We start from the raw sequence: 22,395 nt of genomic DNA, 5'->3' as shown, positions 1-22,395 counted from the left end.
CATGCAAACATGTAAAGAAGAATGCATGCTGCAATGTCTGAACACACTGAATTTCTCACAAGAAATATTCTTGTTGTGCATCAGTTCAACCACGCAGCAATCACAGTCTCTTCTTTTGTGTTATTTCTGTTATAGGCTACCGTACAGGGCATACAGAGGGGGAAACTCTTCCTGTTCATCACTAACATTCATACTCATACTAAGCGCCCACAAATTTCCAGATTTCATTTTTGTGACCAGTAACTTGTGCAGGAAGGGAAAATTGATTAGAAGTAAAATAAATCCACTCTGAAGTCTATCAAACAAATAGCCAGTTCGCTCATTCCCAGGCACCAAGTCTTTTACAGAATGTTGACCTTGGAGAGTCCTCAGCCGAGCCCGAGCGTTCAGCCGACTGTCAGTTCACTTCCCACACAAAAGTGGCCATTGATTCGACTCCATTTAGACACTGCTGCTCTTAGAAAACCAAATAGGAAGTGGAATTGTGACCGGTGTTTCAAAAGGGATAGAAAAGCAGAGCCTTGGCATAGACCCAGGGGTTAGACACTGTCATCGCTATAGGCCTGATTAATTCAATACCCCCCCACAAAAGCTCCATTGACTAAGATGTGAAATAGAGTGAGACGGAAAGACAGGTTGGGAGTTAAGAGTTGTGTATAGAGACTCCTGCATAGAGTTGGGATTGGATGAGTGGAACAATAACTCTCCCGGATGCTGACTGCTAAAATGCAGAAGAAGAAAGAGGAGTGAGACTACGAGCTAAGGGCCAGCATAATCCAGTGACTGGCACACACAATGAAGCCTTGGAGATTTGCTGTTAGGTTGTTCATGTAGCGCTTGCTGGTTTAACAGCTTCAACATCTTCACCAGCTGAGATGGGTGGGTGGGTGTTGTGAAAAAAAACCTCATCATTAGCATTTCAAGACAATGATCAAGGAAACGAGTGTTGAGATATTGGCAGTCGTACTGTGGCGTGGGGAGCTGGGAGCCACTACTGCTGCATCGAAACACATGCATGCATGCCCACAATACACACAACAATAAATTATCCGAGACTGTATGCTCTTAAAGAAAAGAGGGAAAATGAAAGTAATGTCTATGTTTTCATACATCAGGCCACTGGGTCTGTGCTGTTGCTAGGGACAGCCCAGGAAGAATAGAGGGAGATGTGGGGAAGCTACTGTAGGTGGGGATGTTTGTCCTCCACTGATGACGCAGTCCTCTACACGGCCCTCCGGCTTCACAGCTCCCTGTTCAGTACCATGACAGAAATCTAAAGTACCACAGAGGTATGACTGGTCTGGCCCATATAAGAAAGCATGAATGATGTACATGGTGGGGATGCCCAGATCGAACAGCCAAACACTGTTATTGAACAATATTGAGTAAGAACGATATCGGGAGATCAGGATCAATGCCTCCTAGTCGCCAATTGTGGCAGGGCTGGAAATCAGTGACTAGCAAATCAATGCCTGTTCAACTTTCCCTTTTGTGTTTTATTACGTTCAGAGGTACTCTCTGTGAGTGGAGCAGGAAGGGAGAGCAGAAGGTTTTTGGATGGAGTGCTGCTGGGTTTTGAAAAGTTGGAGCAACACCTTATTTCCTGATCCATCCTGCTCCAACTCTGCTCCGGCAGTTCAAAGTGAACGAAAGCCTCTCAGACTTCTGATGCTGATGGTGCTGTGTTACCAGAAACTCTGGCTGTGTTGTTGACCATTCAGCAGTTTGTTTTCCAGCTAGACCTGTGTGGGTTATGTGGATTATGTTATATATGTTTTTTCTGAGAAACTCAGAGACAAAAAAAGAATTTTAAATAAAACAAATGCTTTCAAGTAATAACCTATGGTCTGATTTTTAATCTTAAAACAAAACATTAACTTTAAGTTTGAGTTGGGTTGTGGCTTTTTAAATGCAATGAAATTATATGTTGAAAGTAGCCTGAAAAGGAACCAGACGAATCTGCTGAGCTCATGTTTTATTTGCCAATTAGTCTGGCTACTATTTAACCTGAAATTAATATACAGCGCAACATTTTTGAGTGCGTGTGAGCAATCTAAAATCTGAGTTGAGCGTGGAGCAATAATAAGTTGAGTGTTGGAGATAAGGCTATTGGAGTGGGTGAAGCTGAAACAAAGCACGTTAAATTTCTATGGATGAAGGCTACGATTTTTATACAGAACGCAGTAAGATTTTTAGAGTTTCATGTTCAAAGATGTGGAGCGCCACATAACCTTGGACTCTGTCTCTCCCTGTCTCAGTCTGTCCTCTTGTCTGTCCCGTCACACAGATGAGGGCACAGTGCTGAGCCACCTTTGCCTCTGGCAATCCAGCAGAGGGTTGACTCAGATACCAACAGTCACTGAGGAGTTGTGTGTATGTGAATGCAGAACATGCTTTGGCTTGTCATAGTGCAAAAAAAAGGTTGGGAAGGAAACACTTCCTGTCATAATCAGCACCTGTTCCACCTCCTGCCAGCCAGCACATACACAGGCACATGTGCGCACACACACACCCTGACAATGAGGATGAGCATGGCCACCAAACAGAACGGTCTGGGGCTAAACAGGAGCTGTTGGTCAAGGGTAATCACTTAATGGAGCTTTATGCACCTATGTTTCCTGCAACACTCACACACGCACGCATGCATGCGCGCACGCACACACACACACACACACACACACTCACACAATTTCATTACCATAACAGCCACAGGAGAGCTGTCCTGTCTATGCTGTGAACCACCTATGGTGACCAGATTAGACCCCCACAGCGAGGAGAACAACTCAGAGTTCAGCACCTCTGCACTGTACAGTTACTCAACTCTAAATAACCACGCTGTAGTCAGGGCTGACCACATCACAGCCATACCACAAAAGTGAACCATTGCTCTGACCATATCACCACTATCTTCATATCAACTGTTTCTCCTTGTCATCTGAGAGTGTTGCCATCCAGATTTCGTCATAATGCAGCTGTTACTGCCTTTTCTTTGTGCTTTAAATGTTCCTCATTGTTTGGTCTCAAATTTAGAATTTCAAGCATTAATGCAGCCAAAAATGAACACTTTCCCAGTGAGAAATGGCTCTGAATGACCCTTCAGCGACACAGTGAGAGGAAGAGCTGTGTTTCCGCTGCATGGTACCGCTCAGCTCGGCTCTACTCGACTCACTTTTGACTCTAGTTGCTCCATGTTGCACAAGTGATGATACTATAGACAGTTCTCTGACCAATCAGTGGTCTGCAGTGTTTTCACTCCATCTTTTACTAACGGCTCAGCTCACTTGGTACCTCAACCAAGGTGCTATCGAAAAATACCAGGTACTATCCACAAACATTCTCAGCTAGGTCTCGACGCGCTCCAGTCATCTCCAACACCAACACACCGAGTGCAGGCATGCGTGTCCAGCCCACTGATGCTGCGACTGGCTTTATCAGCAGTTGTGGTGGGAGTAGCTAGAGGACAGGTACAAAGACAGGTGCCGGTGGAATTCAACAAGGCCCGTCCTGACCACACCTCACTGGGTATCAGCACCTCTGACATTGAAAGAGTCAGGAGTGTTAAGTTTCTTGGTCTTACTTCTATCGAGGCACAATTGAGAATGTGCTGAGTCACAATATCTGGTATGGGGCCTGCAACACCTCAGACCTGAAGTCACTCCAGCTCACAAAGAGGACAAGGGAAAACATCATTCATCCTTCTCTCTGTTCTCCATTCAGGAGTGCTGCACCCACAAAGCTTTTTGCACCCCTCTCATCCATCCCACAATTTATTCATTCCTCTACCATCTGGTAGGAGGCTTCATAGCGAGCAAGAACATCTATCTCCTAGCTGTTAAGCTTCTGCAATCACTGACTCCTAACAGCGACTTTCCTGGTGCATATGTCTAACTGGTGCTTCCAATGTCCCCTCTACCTCCATATTGCTATTTCCATTTCCTGTGCTATCAGGAAGAGCACTGAAAGGACTAAGAAATATACATCGAGCACTCCGTATGAATGCTGTAATGTTTCATGTATGCACAACTATACATGAGTATATATTACAATTATTGAATTCTTGCTTTGCAGTTTTTCTTCTTGTTGTTTTAACTAAGTGCATAACCTGACTCCTTTTGAATACCTCTTTGCACCATGATCTATGAAATCTTGTAAAATGCAGATGTATATAGGTGTGATGACAGTAAACTTGATGTATGTATAGTTTTGCAGAGGAAATTTCCTCCAGCCAGTAGCACTGGGGATGAAAAACTAAAGGTTTTGCCTGACTTAATGAAAACAGCGAGAATAAAGGCAAAAACAGAGACGGTTAAGGTTTAAAGAGAGATATACACAAAGATTGATTGAATTCTCGGTTCCTGTTGGGATTTCTTGGTTCAGTTTGAGGAGGTTATCATTTTGTGTAAGCATCGTGTATAGTGTTATGGACTCAATCATCACTCAATCATCTGCATGCAAATTAATATGTTTTAGCTGATACTATCACACATGAAATGATATCACTGTATATGGGCCCTTAACAAAATACAGAATTAAAAACAAATTAGCCTACACGCTACTTTAACTGTGAGGAAAATCTGGCCAAAACTTCTTTTTCACTTAAAGAAACTCCTGTCTCTGTCCCTCATTTACTCTGTTTCAATCGTGACTTCCCTTTGCTGGACTGCAAAAGTAACCACTGATTAAGAGTAAAGTTGTGTATAGCTTACACCACAAACCCATCACCGCCCAGACACACACACAGACACACTTAGATTTGAAGAGCCTAATATTGTCTCACATGGCTGACATCAGTGGATATTTGCATAAATTCAAAGCTCCCTTCAGTGATATTTTCAATTTTAACATTCAATCAATAACTTATGTGATGTGAAAAGGGATACTAACATCATAATACAACCCTGCAGCTCATTGTTTTGTTTATTCGGTCAGTTCTGAGAGAGCATAGTTGCATCATGAAGGCTCCTCATTTACAGTACTCAGGCGTTCCAAGAAAACAAGCTGAAGCAGGCCAAAATGTACACAATCTGTCCAGGACAGAACAGTAGAGAGGCGAGGTAAACCAGTCATTAATGATGATAGTCAAACATCCTGTAAGCTGAAGAGAGCCACTTTTTTTCAGGAGTAGGTGGACTAAAGCTGGCCTAAAGGATGAGTTAATATTAGAATTACATTTATAGGTTAGCAGTAAAAAAGGTTCCAATGGGATGCTCAAGTCCATAACTGTACGCTAACACTTTCGTTTCAGTGAGTTGACTTTGGACTTCCTGTGAAACCTGGTGGTCAAAAGTTGATTAATGCACTTTGAAACACACTAACTGGACAGAAGATGGATGAGAATTACACCTGTAGTGTTTTTGTTAACAGGTAAAAATGTGACAAACGTACCTCATTAAAAGGTTAAGTTTCAACTCTTTAGGAAGCACAGTTGGCTTCCGAAAGTATTTTGCCATTTCAAAAGCTAACAGTAGCCACTTTGGTGTCACCGTGACCTTGGCACTGCCAATCAAAATGTCATCCCTTCCAAAGTACCTCTGGATTGGGCTTATCAACTACAGAGAGCATCCGGTTACACCATGATGTCTTTCAAACCACAATCAATACATGACAGCAACTGGTCACCACCCTCGCTGTGACCTTGGCCTTCCCAGTTTGTCTCCACTGTCACTCATCTTACAGAGGATCGATATCAGATTGTCTCCTTTCTGTCAGCTTCCCATCATCTCAATGAACTGACTCAACTGCGGTATTTAAGGTTCATCATATCTTGGTTCAAGGTCAGCAATAAGGTCAACAGCGTGATGGTTGGTATTTACTTGTGTTGCCCATATTGAATTATTCCATTCAGTTACTTATCAAGATGACTGATAATCGCATCCATAAAAAAAATCTATAATATCTATAATTAATTCTCCTGAAAAGCCTGTGGCAAAGACTTTACATGAAAGCGAAAATATCAATTTCCTTCTTTCACAGTATGTTGTATTCATAGGTCAAAAGTGAGTCTCTTACTCTACCTTTATGCAGATAAATTAGAGATAGAAGTGTCTCACAAACGAACAAACCATTCACATGCAAACCCTGAAACTGACCTCATGATTTCAATACTGTGAAACTAAATGGATTGCCTTAATGTACTTAATATATGGAAGTTCTTCACCTCTTCCCTCTTCAAGCACAACTAACACTCAGTGGCAGACAAATCCAAGCACCTCATCTATATTTAATTGATGGCAGACTATTTTAAGGGAGCATCTGCCCTTCTAGTGGCAGGATAGACTCAGACTAAGGTTGCTGACATTTGTGAAGGCAGAGGATGACACTAAGATTAGATTTGAGAGTACAATGACATTATAAGAAAGACCAAAATGACTACATTATTCAATTATGCATCACTGAAACATCTTCCACAACACGATCAAGACTGAGAGGTAAATTTCAACTCAGTTCAACTGTGCTAGATTTTGCAGGAGGATGGGAAAGAGATGTTAACGGGGAAGAAGAAAATAGCTCAGCTTGGCAACAAGTGTGTTCAAATGACAACACGTGGTATTAAAGGAAGGAAGGAAAACACATGGTATTAAAATTAGCCATCTTTTTTTAACACGATGGCATCAAAATACAACAAAAATGCAACGGGAGGCTATACAGGCATGCAGGGCCACAACCAAGCTTCTAAAAATAACTGTGTGTGAAAATCTGTTTATTTCCTATGCTTGCGTTCCCCCAGAGCGATAGAGCACCCTGGGCCCACATATCCCCCAGGCCTGGCCTTACATTTTAGCTGTGACCTACATTTAATTCCCTCCACAAGGACAATGTTGGGCTTGACTCCTTGGACGACTTTGGGTTTATGGCTGTGGGCAGCTGAGGAGTCATCTTGCTTGACATCTTCATTGGTTCCAGTTTGGTGTTGTAGTTTGGCATTTTTCACAATTATCTCTTCATCTTGCATAAATCTAACAGCTTTCTTGATTTTGAAAGACCCAAGAGAACCAGACTCAAACACGTCTTTCATGTTAGTACCGGGTTTCTTTCTCTTTTTGCGCGCTCCACAACATCCACAAAGAGACAAAAGAGTGAGCATGACTGTATGTTGGCTCAACCCAGTCAAAGAGATCCAGGTGAATGTGTCCAAATGTTGTTGAACATCACTGTTCAATGAGGGAAAATCAGCTCCACAATGGAAAGCTGCAGCTCCAAATTTAAAGCAAAGTATCCAACTCTCCTCAACTCTCCTCTTAGATCAAATAACCAGGAAAAGGATGGAAAACAACGTTTCTGTGACATTACAGTAACAAAGTGTAAAAACAGAAAGAAATTCACTGACTTCCTGTTTGTTGAACAAACCAGGGGGAGGGGCTCATTCTGACCCAGGGGCTCCTAAGACTTTAAGGGGAGTATCACTGAAAGATTGCTCCACCCAAAACCGAATGTTGTCCACATCCAAAACCAACGACAATGCACACAGACACGTGCTGATTATCCTATGCAGCTTGGACTCGGCCCTGGGGGGTCCGGGAACATAGCTAGTAAAGTGATTGCTACTACCAACCATACAAATTCTTTTTATTAAGAGGATCTCCTCACCTGAAACTGACAGTGATCAACGTTCATCTACTCTCCAACAACCACACTGACCCGCTCACACATGTCAGCATGTCACTGCTTATGACATAACAGTATCATCAGTTAGAAAACCAAGATCAACTGGGTTAATGCACACAGCATTTATGTGCATGAAATTAGCACGTTTCTGCAGCATCTATCAGTTTAATAATGGTTCTCAAAATGATTAGAGCCATTTAAAATGACCGTTTTGGAATCTAACTGTCACAACAAACTCCAATAACTTTATTCCTAATCACGGAAAGATGGAGTGCTTTGTGCTCTGTCACCCAGCCAGCTGAACCTGGAATTAATTAGCATAACGAAGGCAAGTGACTTGACCAAACAAGTTAGTCGGGTTCTTAAGAAAACTCACAACTGTGACAGTTGGATGTGCCTGAAAGCTTTGTTTTGGAGAATCTTGACTACATAAGCTAAGAAGGCTAGGGTAATAAATAGAGCTTGGTTGGGTGTAGATTTTGCTCATTTCAAAAACATTGAGACTCAGAAGACTTCACTCTGCTCTGAAACCTTTACTGTATCTCAAATAACAAATAATCACGACAGTCTTTTCCATCATGATCCAGCTCTCCATTTGTGGCAGGCCTTCAGAGCATGCCCACACTACACCAACAGATACACAGACTTCAGTATGACCTAGATACAAATTGTCTTCAAAAGTCAGAGGGTTCGGAGAAACGACGTGCACAGTAAGGTGGAAAACACCTATAATTCAAAGCACTGCAGGTTCATTCTTTGAGCATTTCAAAATGCAGGAGGAAAATAACAAACAAAACAAGGGGGGGGGGGGGTGATGATGGTTAACTGATTAGTGCCATGAGTGAAAAGTAGGCCATCATAAATGTGTTTGGCAATGATTCATTATCATAATTGTTCTATTAATAGACCAGCTATTCTTATTCGGCTTGTGTGCTGGCATTCAGGTCATTCAGGACAGGAGTTATTTGAAAGAGTGCATTTTAAGTAGTTTGCAACTGAAATGGAAACAATGGCAGCGCTCACATACTTGTTGATAGTGTTTTGGGGAAATTTGGGGTTTTCTACAAAGGATGAGACATATGAATCATTGACAAACGCAGAGTTAAATGTATGTGCTGGCTTAGAGAAGAGGCTGTTATCTGCAAAGCTTGATTAAAATTTTCATGAGCGTGACCCAGTGGAGAGCACAGGAAACCTGTGATACTCCCTCCCTCGGCTGCACCTCTCCTCCGTCTCTCCTTTCTGCCTCTGTCACTCCTACACTTCATTCTTTCCTTTCTGTCCATGTTTTGTTTCTTCCCTCTTTCATTGTTCCTTTCATTTGTTCCAGCTCTTCAAATCTGTAACACCAGCAACTCGCTCTTTTAATCTTTAAGCCACTATTCATCTACTCTTTCTTTCATACAAAGAATATTAAGGAAGTTAATACCACAGACTCCTCCACCCAGCCTCTGATCTGCTCATTTGTGTTTTCTCTGTCTCCACCGCATTTGGCAGCTGTGACAACTGCCTGTGTGGCCGGGCAAAACTGTTTCTGCATTCGGGTTTGACTGGAGGACAACTGTGGTTTTTCTCAAGCCGCTGACTGGGTCCTGCCAAAAGCCCAAACTCCATTTTGCCGCTCTGATGTCGATGATGTCATGTACACCAAATTACTACTGCTTCATTCTTTGAAAGGAGTGACTAATGAGAATAATGCTAAATATACTGTATGCTACTAAAAATATTAATGAATATATCCTAACAACGTACATCAAACAGGAAGACAATCCAGGCAAAAGCAAGGAAATGCCACAAAGGAGGAAGGAAACGATTGAAAAAGCCAACATGTTTTGTTGAATGTAGGTCTTGACCAGAGCTTTAAAGAAGCCTAACAACCACTGATCAGCCGTATAAACTCAAATGGCACGTTGATACTTACGTAGATCATAAGTATCAAGTATTTTAAATATCATCTTACTCATTCCACAAATTCTTCCTACCTTGTCAACACCTGAAGGCGTCACTACCCAAAATGCAACTTGTCCACCGACAGTTCAGTTCAGTCAGAGATCTGGGTGCGTTTGCTAGTAGCGGCTAATGCAGCCTTGAGCCGCTGGCCTGCAGCAGCAGACATGGGGAGCAGGCTACAGAGATCTGGTAAACCCACTTCTTTCGAACTAAACTTATAGTCATCTGCCCGAACCAACACTGACTCAAGTGGCAACACTTGAGGCCATTTGTCAGATTTCACGCAGCTCCCTCTGGAGACACAAAAAGCTCTAAAAACTTCATGCAGTTGTACTCCCAAAGACCTCCATACAGACTTTGATGTGTAAAATCTGTCCCCTTTGACTAAACAATCTACTTAAAAATGAAAATGTTGGCGGTGTGAAATAAAACACACCAATATAATTGAAACAAATGCCTATGGCTAAAAAGCAAAGTTAACGTTTGTCAAAGAAGTCAGGAACAGGCTACAGTCTGGCTTATACTCGGTACGATGTGTGCATCCCTCATTTCTTCGGTGTCCGTAGTCTGTGCACGTCTCAGTGGAAAACGTGGAGCGAAGGGGTGAAGCAGCGGGCCAATGTGATATGCACGCTAACAGCTCTGGCTATCTTTCTAATAAAGATGGATGCCTCAACGTATAGCAAGCAAATGCTTTTGCTTAGTCCTGCCTGTATTAAGTGAAAACAAAACTGCCCCATGCACTGAATCATGCTGCCTCGAAATGAAATGTGATGACTGTTTTACATTAAGGGCAGGCCTAGTAGTGGAATGAATTATCCTGCTGTATGTCTTTCAAAGAGTCCAGTCATTTTACTTTCAAGTTAAACTCACTACACATATCTGCTATATTTCATACACAAGCAGTACACCAGAGAACTGTGCAAAAGCAAAGACTTTCTCAGTACATCACACATGAGCTCTTTTATTCTGCAAGGTTTTCACGATTTTCATCTTATGGCAGTCAGAGTAAATGCAGGCGGACACTAATGAGGGTAACACACATTATTGCATGAGCACAATCATATCCAATGCTTTGTTGTAGTCTGGCATACATGGTTCTTCCAAATGATCACATTGTACTGGTTATGTGGGGTTTACTGTAGCATCTGCCTTGCCGAAGTAACTGGCCACATAAAGAGTATTGTATGTAGCTTGTGGATGATCGTAGCGAAACAACATGGATAATGGCCCTGCCTCGAAAAATCTGGCAACATTCATGGACCCAACTGTTGTGTAGAAGCTATTACAGAAGCATTTCTCTGAATCTCCACAATAAACATGCTCAGATGTCAAGCTAGCCAGCTAGTCCACAGTTTCCAAGAAGATAGTGAAGCATGTCTTCACGGATAATGTTCAAGAAACAAACGACTGCATGTGGACACACACAAACATTGGAGGGGGGGTTAGCTGACTCCCCATCATCTTTCAAAACCAAAACAGATCCATGCACCGTCTTCACCACCGCTCGCCTGCCAGAACTCGTTTTTTTTTTTTTTTTTTTTTTTTTTTGGTAGAACACAAGCGCACACACACATACACACAAATGCAGGAGGGGTGATGAGCTGGCTGGGGTTTGTCAGCTCGGCAGGGGGATGAAGCCATCTGTCCCAGCAAAGGGTTAATCCAAAAGGCCGCAGATTCCAGCTTTTTCCAACATTTTTCAGTCCTCAAATTTCTGGCTACATTCTGGTTACATTTTTTTCTTCTGATTTCTTGTTGGTTTTGTGGGCAGGAGGAGGGGTTACAGTCTATCGTCCAGCCTTACAGACGCTCCAACGATCCCACCTGATTCTTCTATCCCCAGAACGCTCAGGAGTCCTGCCCATGTGGTGGCGGCAGGGAATTAAATGTTAAAGGAGGCAGTTTTTGTTATGGTTTTTCAACAATTGGACCGGATGCCTTTCATTTGGGATGGAGTGTTTTGAGTAGGGGGAGGGTGTTTTCACTGCTCTGGCTGGCTGAAAGAGGCTCGCAATGAAGAGACGACGCGCACACACACACATGCACACACCACACCACAATGAGATCAAAACAGGCCTTTCTCTGGACCTGTGACGTGCTCCATTTTTCCCTTCATAAGCAATGCTTTCAGCTCTAAATGATTCCCATACAGAGGGATGGGGGGGCTGTCTGAGGACCGGGGGAAGGGAAGAGAGAGAGATTAGAATTAGACACAAAAAAACCTGAAGGGCCAGTAGTGCAGCGTGAAGCTAAATCAGCCAGAACCCTGCCTGAAAATGCCCCCCGCACAAACACACACAGCCGGCCTTTGTCTTTTTATTCCACCCAGAAAAAAGCACTATGGGCTTTCTACTACCTACAGCAACATGGAAATGGAAAAGAGAGGCTTTAAAACGATACATTTAGAGGGGCGGGGAGGGAGTGGGGATGGAGGGATAGAGATGGGTGGGGGGTGGGGTTGGGGGGTGTCATCCAGACATGAAATGGATCAAGAGGGTGAGAGAGAAAGAAAGGAAGAAAGAGGGAGGATGAAGGAGAGGTGGAAGCTAACCATAGCATCCTGGATGCTCCAGACAGACAAACAGACAGGCTTGCTGCTGGAGGTAATGGCTTCCAATATGATCAAGCATGTCAACAGATCACATAGACTTAATACAGCCATCGCAGAGCTGGAGTGCCTCCACCAGAAACACACATACTGTACATACACATGGGAAGTGACACACACACAGGCATCAAACCAGGGCACAGACAAACACAGACAGACGCACGCATACCTGAGACAGACAGACTCAGACAGACACACACAGCTTCCGTTTGACCACAACACATCAGCCTCCATTACTGCCAGCGATGTGCCTCCGTCTCCCTCGCTCTGCTCCTGATGCCTTCCGCCTGATGCACAGCCATCCTCACCGCCTGCCTCTCCATCCATCTCCATCCCAACCCCCAACTATTAAATCACAGCAGCCCTCAGCCCTTTCTCAAAATGAAACATAAGACAAAATACCTCAGTCAGGGAGCCTGTGAGGGGCTTCTTCTCCTTCCCCTACAGTCCACAGCACAACACCACGTCGACAGGAGACAGACAGAGGGTAAAAAATCCAATCAGGTGTGGATGAGTGGAAGGAAAAACCAGTGCAGATTCACATTTCCTTCTCCTTTCCACCCTCCCCTTCCTCCTCCCGTGCGTCTGTCCTCTGTCCAGCTTTGGCTTTGTGATGCTAAGCTAATGGCAGCTAAGCTAAGCAGCATCCACACATTGGCTTATAATGCGCTCCGCCTCATACCCACACACAGCAATGCTTGGCTTCTATCTCCCTCTCTCTCTCTCTTTCTCACTGACTGAGCCCCGCTGTCTCCCGTCTCGCAGGCACCCACATGCACCCGCCCACCTCCCCCCTCTCCCTCGCTTGCCCTCTCACTCTCTCTCACTCCCTCCCCTTCTCTTGGCTGTTCACCCCTATTCTTTCTTGTTCTCACAGATCCCATCCATTTTTCTCCTCTCCCCACACCTCTGTTTCTTTTCAATCTTGCCCAGACACTGGTGTCCTTACACACACAAACTCATACACATGCTCTGGGTGTTTAACAAGCTCCAGCCGACTCATCCTTGACCAACATGTGAAGACGACAGGAGTCGGGGGAAGAATCCTGAAGGCAAGTGTGGAACAGACAGAGGTGAGGCTTGGAAAGAAAAATCTGTGATGACAAGAGCTGGGCAGGAAGGCATGGACTAGAATAAGGCTATGGCTGTATGGATTTACATGCCAGACACAGTTATGCACAATTTCTAAACCACCAACTATTACAGATGTTACAGCCCTGGTAGATAAAGGGGATGCACTGTCAAGTAACAAAGGATGTCAGTGGGAATGAGCCAACTTTGGAAGAACCCCAAAAGAAGGAGATCAAACATCTCATAACAGACTGAAGATAAAATATGGACGAGCAAGAAAAACATTGCTTATGCTGAGTCAAACTGACCAACTGACACACATCTGTGCGTGCACAAGTTTAATAAAAAGGCAACTCTGCAGGTGCAGGATTCATTTGTCATGCTCTATGATCTGAGGAGGGGGTTGGGAACAGCAGTGAGAAAACGGGAGTAAGGTCAAAGGTCTTGTGATGTGCTATTCTCTGTCAAATACCCCCTTAAATGTGCACCAAATCCATACTCAACACTAATTCCACACAGGCACTGACACAAGAAAACTCACAATTTTCAGAAGACTCAGAAATGTTAGTATGCAAGCAAAATTGTTTTGGCTTTTCAGTGTGGTGTTGATGGACAATTGTGCTCCACAATGTAATATGAATATGAAGTAGAGGGGTAACTCACAGCTGGAAAAAATTAAACTAACTGTGGGCGGTGGTGAGACAACTCCAGAAACGTCCCAGAAAACACAAAAAATGAAGTGTTAAATCTTTGGACAAAATGTTGCTTTCTCTTCACTATTTTTCCAAATTTTACATTGGCAGTCGCTTTTCAGACACAATTTAACAGCCATAGAGCACATCTTTAATTGTTAACTATTACTATAAAACAACACAACACATTTAGCACTGTATTCTAACTGCAAAAAGATGTGGATACAATATATAGTACAGCAGTGTACAATACAGTCCAGATTCGGGACACATCTCTTGTCACTCTTAGCAGCAACATCCTGTTGAATGACGTTCTCAATACCTGCCATGTCAGGGATTATAGGTCCTAAAAAAGATTAGTCAGCATCCCAACACACTAACAGCTCTTACCTAAAAGCTAGAGTAGCAGTGCAGTGCAGTGTGATGATAATCCACAATATTCTGCTTTACACCAAGTTCCCAGCTTCTTAGGTACACCTAGCTAAAAGTAATGAAGTCTAATGCAACATCTTTGCAAAGAAATCCAGCATGAATGAAGGTTACAGTGTTCAATTTGAGTTGAGATTGTTTTAGAAAGGTGCTGATCCAACATTCATTTAGGAGGCTTTATGCTGAGAGGTGTTTCTATATTATCTAATATTCTGTCTACCCTCACTAACATGAATGGGAGACAAAATATTATTTGCTCAAACTACCTTTAAGCCTATCGTCCAGCATTTGCGTGCAACGGTGTTAGTGATTGAGTGTGGGCAAACAAAGCAATGACCGTGAGAGTGAGTGGGTGGGGCAGTGGGGGGCTATGAAACTGGGGGACTCCACCCATCATTCACTCTGTTTGACAGCACTCCTTTGACTCCTGCTAGTGGGGTTAGCTATACAAAAAGGTTCCCCACCAGCATCAATTCAGCTCCTATTGTTTCCCTCACAGCCTCCTTCTGATCTACCTGCAGCATGCTGGGACCCCCTGGTCCAAACGTAAGCAACACTGGTATTGCTTTGTGCCTCTAGTCCCTCCCCAATGGTCATAATGAAAAGGATCTGAACCATTTTAAACACATTCATAGGGGAAAGCAGTAATGCTTATGAACGTTCAAGCAATAGTTTGGCATTTTGGGAAATACACTTATTCACTTTCTTGCCAAGAGTTAGATGATAAGATCAACACCACTGTCATGTCTGTATGTTAAATATGAAGCTACAGTCAGCAGCTGGTTAGCTTACCTTAGCATTAAGACTGGGAACAGGTGGAAACAGCTAACCTGGCTAGCTAGCTGGGCTCTGTCCAAAAGTACTGCCTTGAGTCATGTCATCTCTAGCTCTAGCTTCATATTAAACAGACAGATAAAGGAGTGGTATCCATCTCCTCACATTACTCTCAGCAAGAAAGCAAACAAGTGTATTCCCTAAAAGGTCAAACAATTTCTTTAAATTACAACTGTTTACTGTATGATAACAATATATACTAAACCATCTCTGAAGTAAAACAAGTCTATGTCAGTACGTATCAGCAGCCAAACAAGAGTAAGCAACAGATTATTTAATAAAGTTGCTTTACTGAGAGCGTCTTCTTACTTTTACAGTGTCTACTCAGGTCACCAGAGAGTCAGTCCATCAATTTATCAACCGTTCCCAAATCCAGATGAATGGTTTCAATTCAAAAGTTGTGTCCAACTGCAGCTATCTTGTCAGCTGTAGGGTGAAGTCCAATGCAGGGCAAAGCAAACTTGGCTTTGTGATTAAGTCTAATTCATCTGAGTCGTGGTAAAACAGGAAAGATGTGTCATTAGAAAGACGTGCCCAGATGTCTTTACCTAGCCTCAACAAAAACAACGTCATGCATGTCAAACAACGGACACACACACAGTATTTGACTGACACACACCCTTGTCTTGTGAGATAAAAGTCAACACAGCCAAAAGAGAGTCTCAATCTGAAGTTCCTTTCTATATCCTCCTTTAGCTTTGCCTGCCTTGATTTACCACCTCCTGCTGTTTAGGAATGCCACAGTGAGTGAGAGCATTTCTTTTGTTCAGGTGAGTCAGTGCGATTGCACCTGTGAATGCAATCTCTAACCTCACCAAACCAGCACCACAAATGCTGCTTTTTTTACACTGCAGACACACACACACACACACACACACACACACACACACACACACACACACACACACACACACACACACACACACACACACACATACATACATGCATACAGGCAGGAACATGACAAAATCAGCCAAGTCCCACACAAGCACAAGTCATACGTGTACATATGTTTACGTTAGCTTCACTGGCTAGCAACAGCCAGCATTGATTTGAGTGTGAGTGTTTTTGCATCTCTCCATTCCCTCTCTCTCCTCTCCACCCATCCCCCCTTCTTACCCCCCTCCCACACCCAAACTCCACCCCACCCCCATCTTCATCCCCGAGGCTTCAGCCCCCACCTCCCTCTGAGCCGCCCTCTTAGCCTATATACGGGTCGTCCAATCGTCTGTGCTGCTAGCCCCGCAATTCATCACACACGCACGTGAACACTAGCCTCTGCAAACCTTGCTCATTTGAGAAGCGAACACCAAGTCATAAGCATCACAACAACCACAGCAGACAATAAGGCTACTTGCCTAGATGCAGGAGAGACCAGAGCTCCCTTTTCAAGGCTCGTAGACACAGAATGCTGAGCTGTAAAATCAAGTGTAAACCAAACAGAGCAAGCGTTTCTTCTTCTTCTTGCTACTGCTTGCTCCGATCAACTGGCAGGAGAATTGAGAGAGAAAGAGGAAGAGCAATGCCGAGACAGAAAGGGAGCAGCAGTGGCAGAGAGAGGACGAGAGGCAGCGGTGTCGGGAGTTGGGGGGGTCAATGAGAGTAGGATAGAGAGGGTGGAGGGTTGGTGGGGATAATGGGAGACTGGGAATGCTGAACGCGCGGATGGGGTGACCACAAGGGAAGCCGACGGACGCCTCAGCAGATGGGGGAGGGTGAGAGTGCTATGCTTCAAATTATAACAGGGTTATGGGAACAGCTGACTTTTTGGAGATGTGAGTGAGGAGACCAGTTTCGGTTTCAACCAACTTTATGAAACCGCACATCTTAAGAGAACTACCTGAAGGTGGACAAGTCCGGTGAACCTCACTGCCCTATACATCATGAACCTAGAATGCAGTTTAATATAGAGTTAGTTATTTCTCAGGCTCTCCTTTTTGCAGCTTGTGCTAGCTACTGTCTTCCGTTTACTATGTGTAAATACAGTTTTAATCGCAATCTGTAATAAGGTCATTCTCAAAAGCCAAAACGTGCCTCACTAGTTTTGTCAGTACTTAACAGAATAGGAAGGTAAATAGCACGAGGTTTCACAAGTATTAGTATTTGTATTATCCTTGCTGTCGGGTGAAAAGAAACAACAACCACATCAATGAAGCATCAAAATCAGATAATCAGACAATCCCTGTGTTTACATGCACAAAATATTCTGAAAAAGACAATATTCCTCAATGAATATTCCACTAATACTCACACTTATCAGGAATCAGAGGACGTTCGATTTTGAATGAGGCCAAATATTCAACCACAATATGCTATTTACATTGGGAAATTAGTGTGCATGTAAATGTAGTCAGTGAGTAGTACTACATGGAGAACTTCAAGGGAAGCGAAAAACCTCAGCAAATGTGAAACTTCTGGGTCTTCCATTACTGCACCATACAGATGGTTACATTACTGCCCACTGGAATGTGGCTCAAATTCACAGTCAAAAAAGACAGATTGGGAATATAATAGACTGCTGTTCATAATATTGTGTATTAGAAGGGGTCATATGAATGTACAGAAAGGCTGGTTGAGCTGAGTTACCACTTTGTTTGATTTAGAAGCAGGAAAGGACCCAACATCCACACTTCTCCATCTGTTTCTCCACCTGCTCGCTGTGCATTAATCACACCTACACCTACACATGCACATGGACAGTGCTTTGAACAACCTTCGGACATACGTCAACACGGACACACACAGACCTCTCACAATCACAAGCCAAAGCAGTTGCAGCAAATCCATCTGACTTATGCACTAACACGGAAATACTGTACATATAATGTATATAAATGAACACATGCTTTTCTGTACAATTGCTATGTTGGTCTTGTATTCTTCTCTGAGTGTGAAGGGCTTAAGGGAGTACTTATTCATGCACTATGCCCACTGCAACGTGCCCTCCCATAATACAAAGGAAAAATGAAAGCTGCGGCAAAGTATTTGTAAATTTAATATTCCGGTGAGTGTCACCCTCCTAAGTGCATGACAACAAAACCTTTACAGTCCTATAAAACATATGGGCTAGGGAACACCTTCATGCTTTGTTTACTCCTAACAACACCAGGATTTTTACAAGGGTGCCATAGACCACTCAGTGATTAAAATGGCCATTATGGCCAGACCCCCATCCTCCACTAGTGTCTGGCTGACATATGGCAGTGGAGGTAATGCAGATAAAGTCTCTTAAACAAACCTCCTGAATACTGATAGTAATCTGCATGAGAGGACCGCGAATAAACTAATTGAAAAGCCAAGGGATGAAAACAATTAACGGAAAAGCATGGGATTGGGGAAGTGAGAGGCGCCGCCATCCAAAATTAACTACAAAACAAAATAAATCCAACGCGCTGAGGCTTTGGAAAATGTCTGGAGATGGAGAAAGTGAAAAGTAATTACCAGAAAAAAAGTTTTTTTGCATTCAGTGAATGTAATTTTGGTACTCCAAATACATTTTTACTGTACAAAGTAGAATAAGATGTTTAAATGCACTTGTGGAATCTACAGGCACAAGTACATTACATGAGGCTACTTCACTACAGCCGCAAATACTCATGTTTAGTAAATGTTAACATGGTGTGAGGGAAGTAGAGAAAGTGATGCATGGAACTACAGCCCAGTCATTTCTGCAGTTATCTACACGTTTTGTCTCTTCCCCTCTCTCTTCATCTTGTAAGTGAGGCATGCTGTGTCCAAAGCCAGCAGGGACGTCCAACTCAACTCATCCAACAATGATGAGCCTGGATCTGATTGGTCCATGCAGCTGATTCCAACGCTAGACTGGCATCGTGCAGCATGGTTCATCAGTCTGACCATCAACCAATCAATCACAGAGGGAGCTGTACAATTATCACATTTCTCACTATAGTGCTATGTTGTTAATTCTATCCTTCGCACCAACTTCATCTTCAAGGGTTGTTTGGAGGGAGGGCGGCTGACTGTGTATCAACTCACTGCTTGTTATCAGTTTAGGTGGCAAGCAGAGAAATCAATTTTGGGATGAAGAGGGATGATGCCTGATAAAACCGATCAACCAACAACATGAGGTTAGTTCCAAGGAGGATATGATGTAATAACCCTGGCTAACTGCACGGCCAATATTGGTCAAAAGGCAAGTGGAACCATGCTTGGATTAGACTGAAATAATCAGGCTTAATTAGATAAGCATCCAAAGTGGCTGTGTGAGGCAGCTACACTTTATCATTACACAGTCCTAAAACTGATCATGCCTGGAATGAAGACAGCAGCTCACACTGACCTAAACTGAAGAGGCTTTGTTTTTCATGAGGATGTTCACAAGATCAATGACCACAAAGCTGTTCAGTGGGACCTCAACAAACACGGTGTGTAAAGATTGTGTGGAAAGCCAGAAAATCACCAGGAGCTGAAAGAATGACTCACGTAAATGCCAGGACACAGAGAGAATGTGTAAAAGGAATGACAGAGTGAGTGCAAGGCGGTCATGGACTCACAAGGCACGGCGTGACGGTAGAGGTTGTCTCGGATGGTCTGCTGTAGCTCGTGGTCAGGCGAGGACTTCTGGAAGCGCTGGCTCAGATAATGCTTCAGGTCCTTGTTCAGCTTGCTTCCTGTCATTGTGGACACAAACAGGAAAGCATGTGGTAACTGCATCAAAACAACTAAAAATAAAAGGCTAGCAGACATACACACATTGTAAGAGTTAAAATGACACAGTTAGAATTCAGAGTGAAGTGTCAAACGACCACACAGTGTGGCTCCCACAAAGAGAAATACACAAGTTTATCCTACAACCACAGCAAAGCTAGATGCTGTGTACAATTGTACATTTGCCATTGCCACTCAGAGGGGTATCTGGCCACAGGCTCCTCTTCTCCAACCAGCCAGGCCTAGCCAAAACTAAGACTGCTAGCACTACGGTTAGCACTGTGAATCAGCCCTCCCACCGCTACGCCATCTGGACCTCAGACACACATTAGGCTACTGAAGGGCAGCGCGGCTGGAAAGTGTCCGTATGTGTGTCTGTGTTTGGTTCTGGATGTGTGTCTGTGTGTGTGTGGCCATTACAGTGAGGTGCTATGTGTGCAAACACATCACCGACAGTATGACAACATAACAGAGAAATAGAGCGGAGATGCATGATGTCACACAAAGAAAAATGGGAGAATTTACCTGATGAATACGACAACGTCTTGATCTAAATTCAATAACAATGCCGCTTCAGGCAACAACAAGCATCTTATCGCATTCTATATTAGTACATGTCCCATTATTTATTATCCAAATGATTTATCTCCCATCTTTACATCGCTGCTGAGACCATTTTTAGTTGTCTTGGGCAAACAACCAGTCATAAAAGGCCCAGGATCCTGTTTCCATGGAAACTGTGTGTGTGTGTGTGTGTGTGTGTGTGTGTGTGTGTGTGTGTGTGTGTGTGTGTGTGTATGTTTAATAAGATGATTGAAATTGTTAGCATGGTACAGAAGAGCATTCTGCACTGGTTGGCAGAATGATTGTAGGTTCATACAATAAAAATACAATTGAAGCACAACATGAACATCCCACAGACATGATATGACTGCCGTTTATTTCAATGTGAGCCCAGATTTTGTCTGTCATTCACATCAACATAAGTCACAAGAGTGGAGGAGATGCAAAAAATGTAATTATGGTCACATTGCTACTTGTCAGATTGTCAAGGCAAGTCTGGTTTAGAAGCTATCAGGCTCACACTGCAATTAAAATGTCAATATACAACCCTGGAGGAAACCCCGTCAAAACAAAAGGTTTTTGAGGAAAAAAAACAAAAAAACTTCTATGCTTTTAACAGTGTTGTCTGAAAATGTCAGTTCTCTCAGACAAGTATTTAAATACTATTTTTATTCTTTACACATACAAAAAAACAAAGGGAAGTCTTGAAAGCACAGCTCTCAAATACATTTTGACTCTTTGAGATGTTTTCAGACTTCAGAAGTGTATATATATTGTATTGCTGAAAAGCAAACTTGGTTTTATTATACTTTTCATTGTACTTTAATTCTTATGCTTCATGACAATTTTAGTGAGTATAGGCCCACAACCACATATAAACATATTTCACTAAAATAATGAGTGACAAAGTTGATTAACCATAATTAGTCTCAAAGCTAACAGACATCGTGGCGGTTTGGTAAACAGTCTGGGAGGAAAGGCTGAGTTTTTGCCCCACCATCTAAGCTCTTCCTGGGAGGAAATTCTGCTCCTGGCCCTGTCCCATCCAGACATATCACTGCGTAGTAATCCTCACAACAGGTCACAACACTCACGCCAACAAGAGAGCCTAATACACAGCCTGACGAGACAGACAGTTCTGCGTTGGGAAATCTGTAACATGACAGACCTCAAAAAGACCAAAGGGGCGTAATGGAAGAGAGGGAAGAGAGCTCAACATATATTCATTTTGTTTCCCTGCAGAGTACCCATTTATTTCACATCTTCTGTGGTCACCACAATATCTCATTGCTCATACTTTTCCTGGTTAAGTTTAAGATGGTTTTATATCACACCTCCATAGAATTGGGTCAAGCTTAGAACCTTCTTACCTGGTAAATACCCATGCCTTTCAAAATCCACACCTTCAATTTGTCTGGTGTCTGTATGCATTTCAAGTGAAATACAATCTTTCAAAAAGTTTTTAAAAAGCTCTCTTGAAATGCCCCATTAATTCCGATGCTTTTGGATTTTTGTTCATCAAACTTGCTTGCTTATGGGCAAGCAGTTGTATAGCAGATGGTAATCGAGCCAATCTTAACCTTCTTTGCAAAAAAGGCAGCTGATAAGACTGATTGTTGTGGACCATGGCAGCGATGAGCAACTAAGGTTTGGACAAGTTTGGTGAGTACTGTTAGTCACAACAGAGGGAGCTAACAAAATGCTGACAAAATGAACAAAGTAAAGAGGGAAGTCATAATTTCAGAAAGAGTAAATCATTTTTAAAAAGTTAATTCTGGACAGTGGACAATGTGAGCAGTGTTTCCAAAAGTTAAATGAGGCCTCCTACATGGCTTATCGCTGGCATCCAATCAACAGCACCTCAAGGAGGCATTACATCAGCTTTAATCCAGTTTCATAGATCCTGTGCTCCCCTCACTCTTTCTTTGTGTATGCTTATCTCGATGAAAACAACAATGTTTAAATGAAAAC

At 43.0% G+C, this 22,395-nt stretch overlaps 1 protein-coding gene across 10 annotated transcripts in view; it reads right to left on the bottom strand.

Annotated features, from left to right (window-relative positions):
* Nucleotides 1-22,395, bottom strand: part of magi1b (membrane associated guanylate kinase, WW and PDZ domain containing 1b) — a 128,977-nt gene that overhangs the window by 52,666 nt on the left and 53,916 nt on the right. For 8 of the 10 annotated variants that reach the window (XM_070958210.1, XM_070958215.1, XM_070958213.1 and 5 more), the window contains exon 2: nucleotides 19,707-19,823. In XM_070958210.1, coding sequence (XP_070814311.1) covers nucleotides 19,707-19,823 — 117 coding nt within the window. Of the gene's footprint in view, nucleotides 1-12,568; nucleotides 12,898-19,706; nucleotides 19,824-22,395 lie in introns of those variants that run through there. The other 2 variants (XM_070958217.1, XM_070958218.1) reach the window with 1 other exon arrangement.

The sequence above is a fragment of the Chaetodon trifascialis genome, chromosome 3, assembly GCF_039877785.1.
Source record: "Chaetodon trifascialis isolate fChaTrf1 chromosome 3, fChaTrf1.hap1, whole genome shotgun sequence".
In the NCBI taxonomy this organism is placed as follows: Eukaryota; Metazoa; Chordata; class Actinopteri; order Chaetodontiformes; family Chaetodontidae; genus Chaetodon; species Chaetodon trifascialis.
Note: the sequence above shows the minus strand (reverse complement) of the source record. Positions and strands in the feature narration are given on the sequence as shown.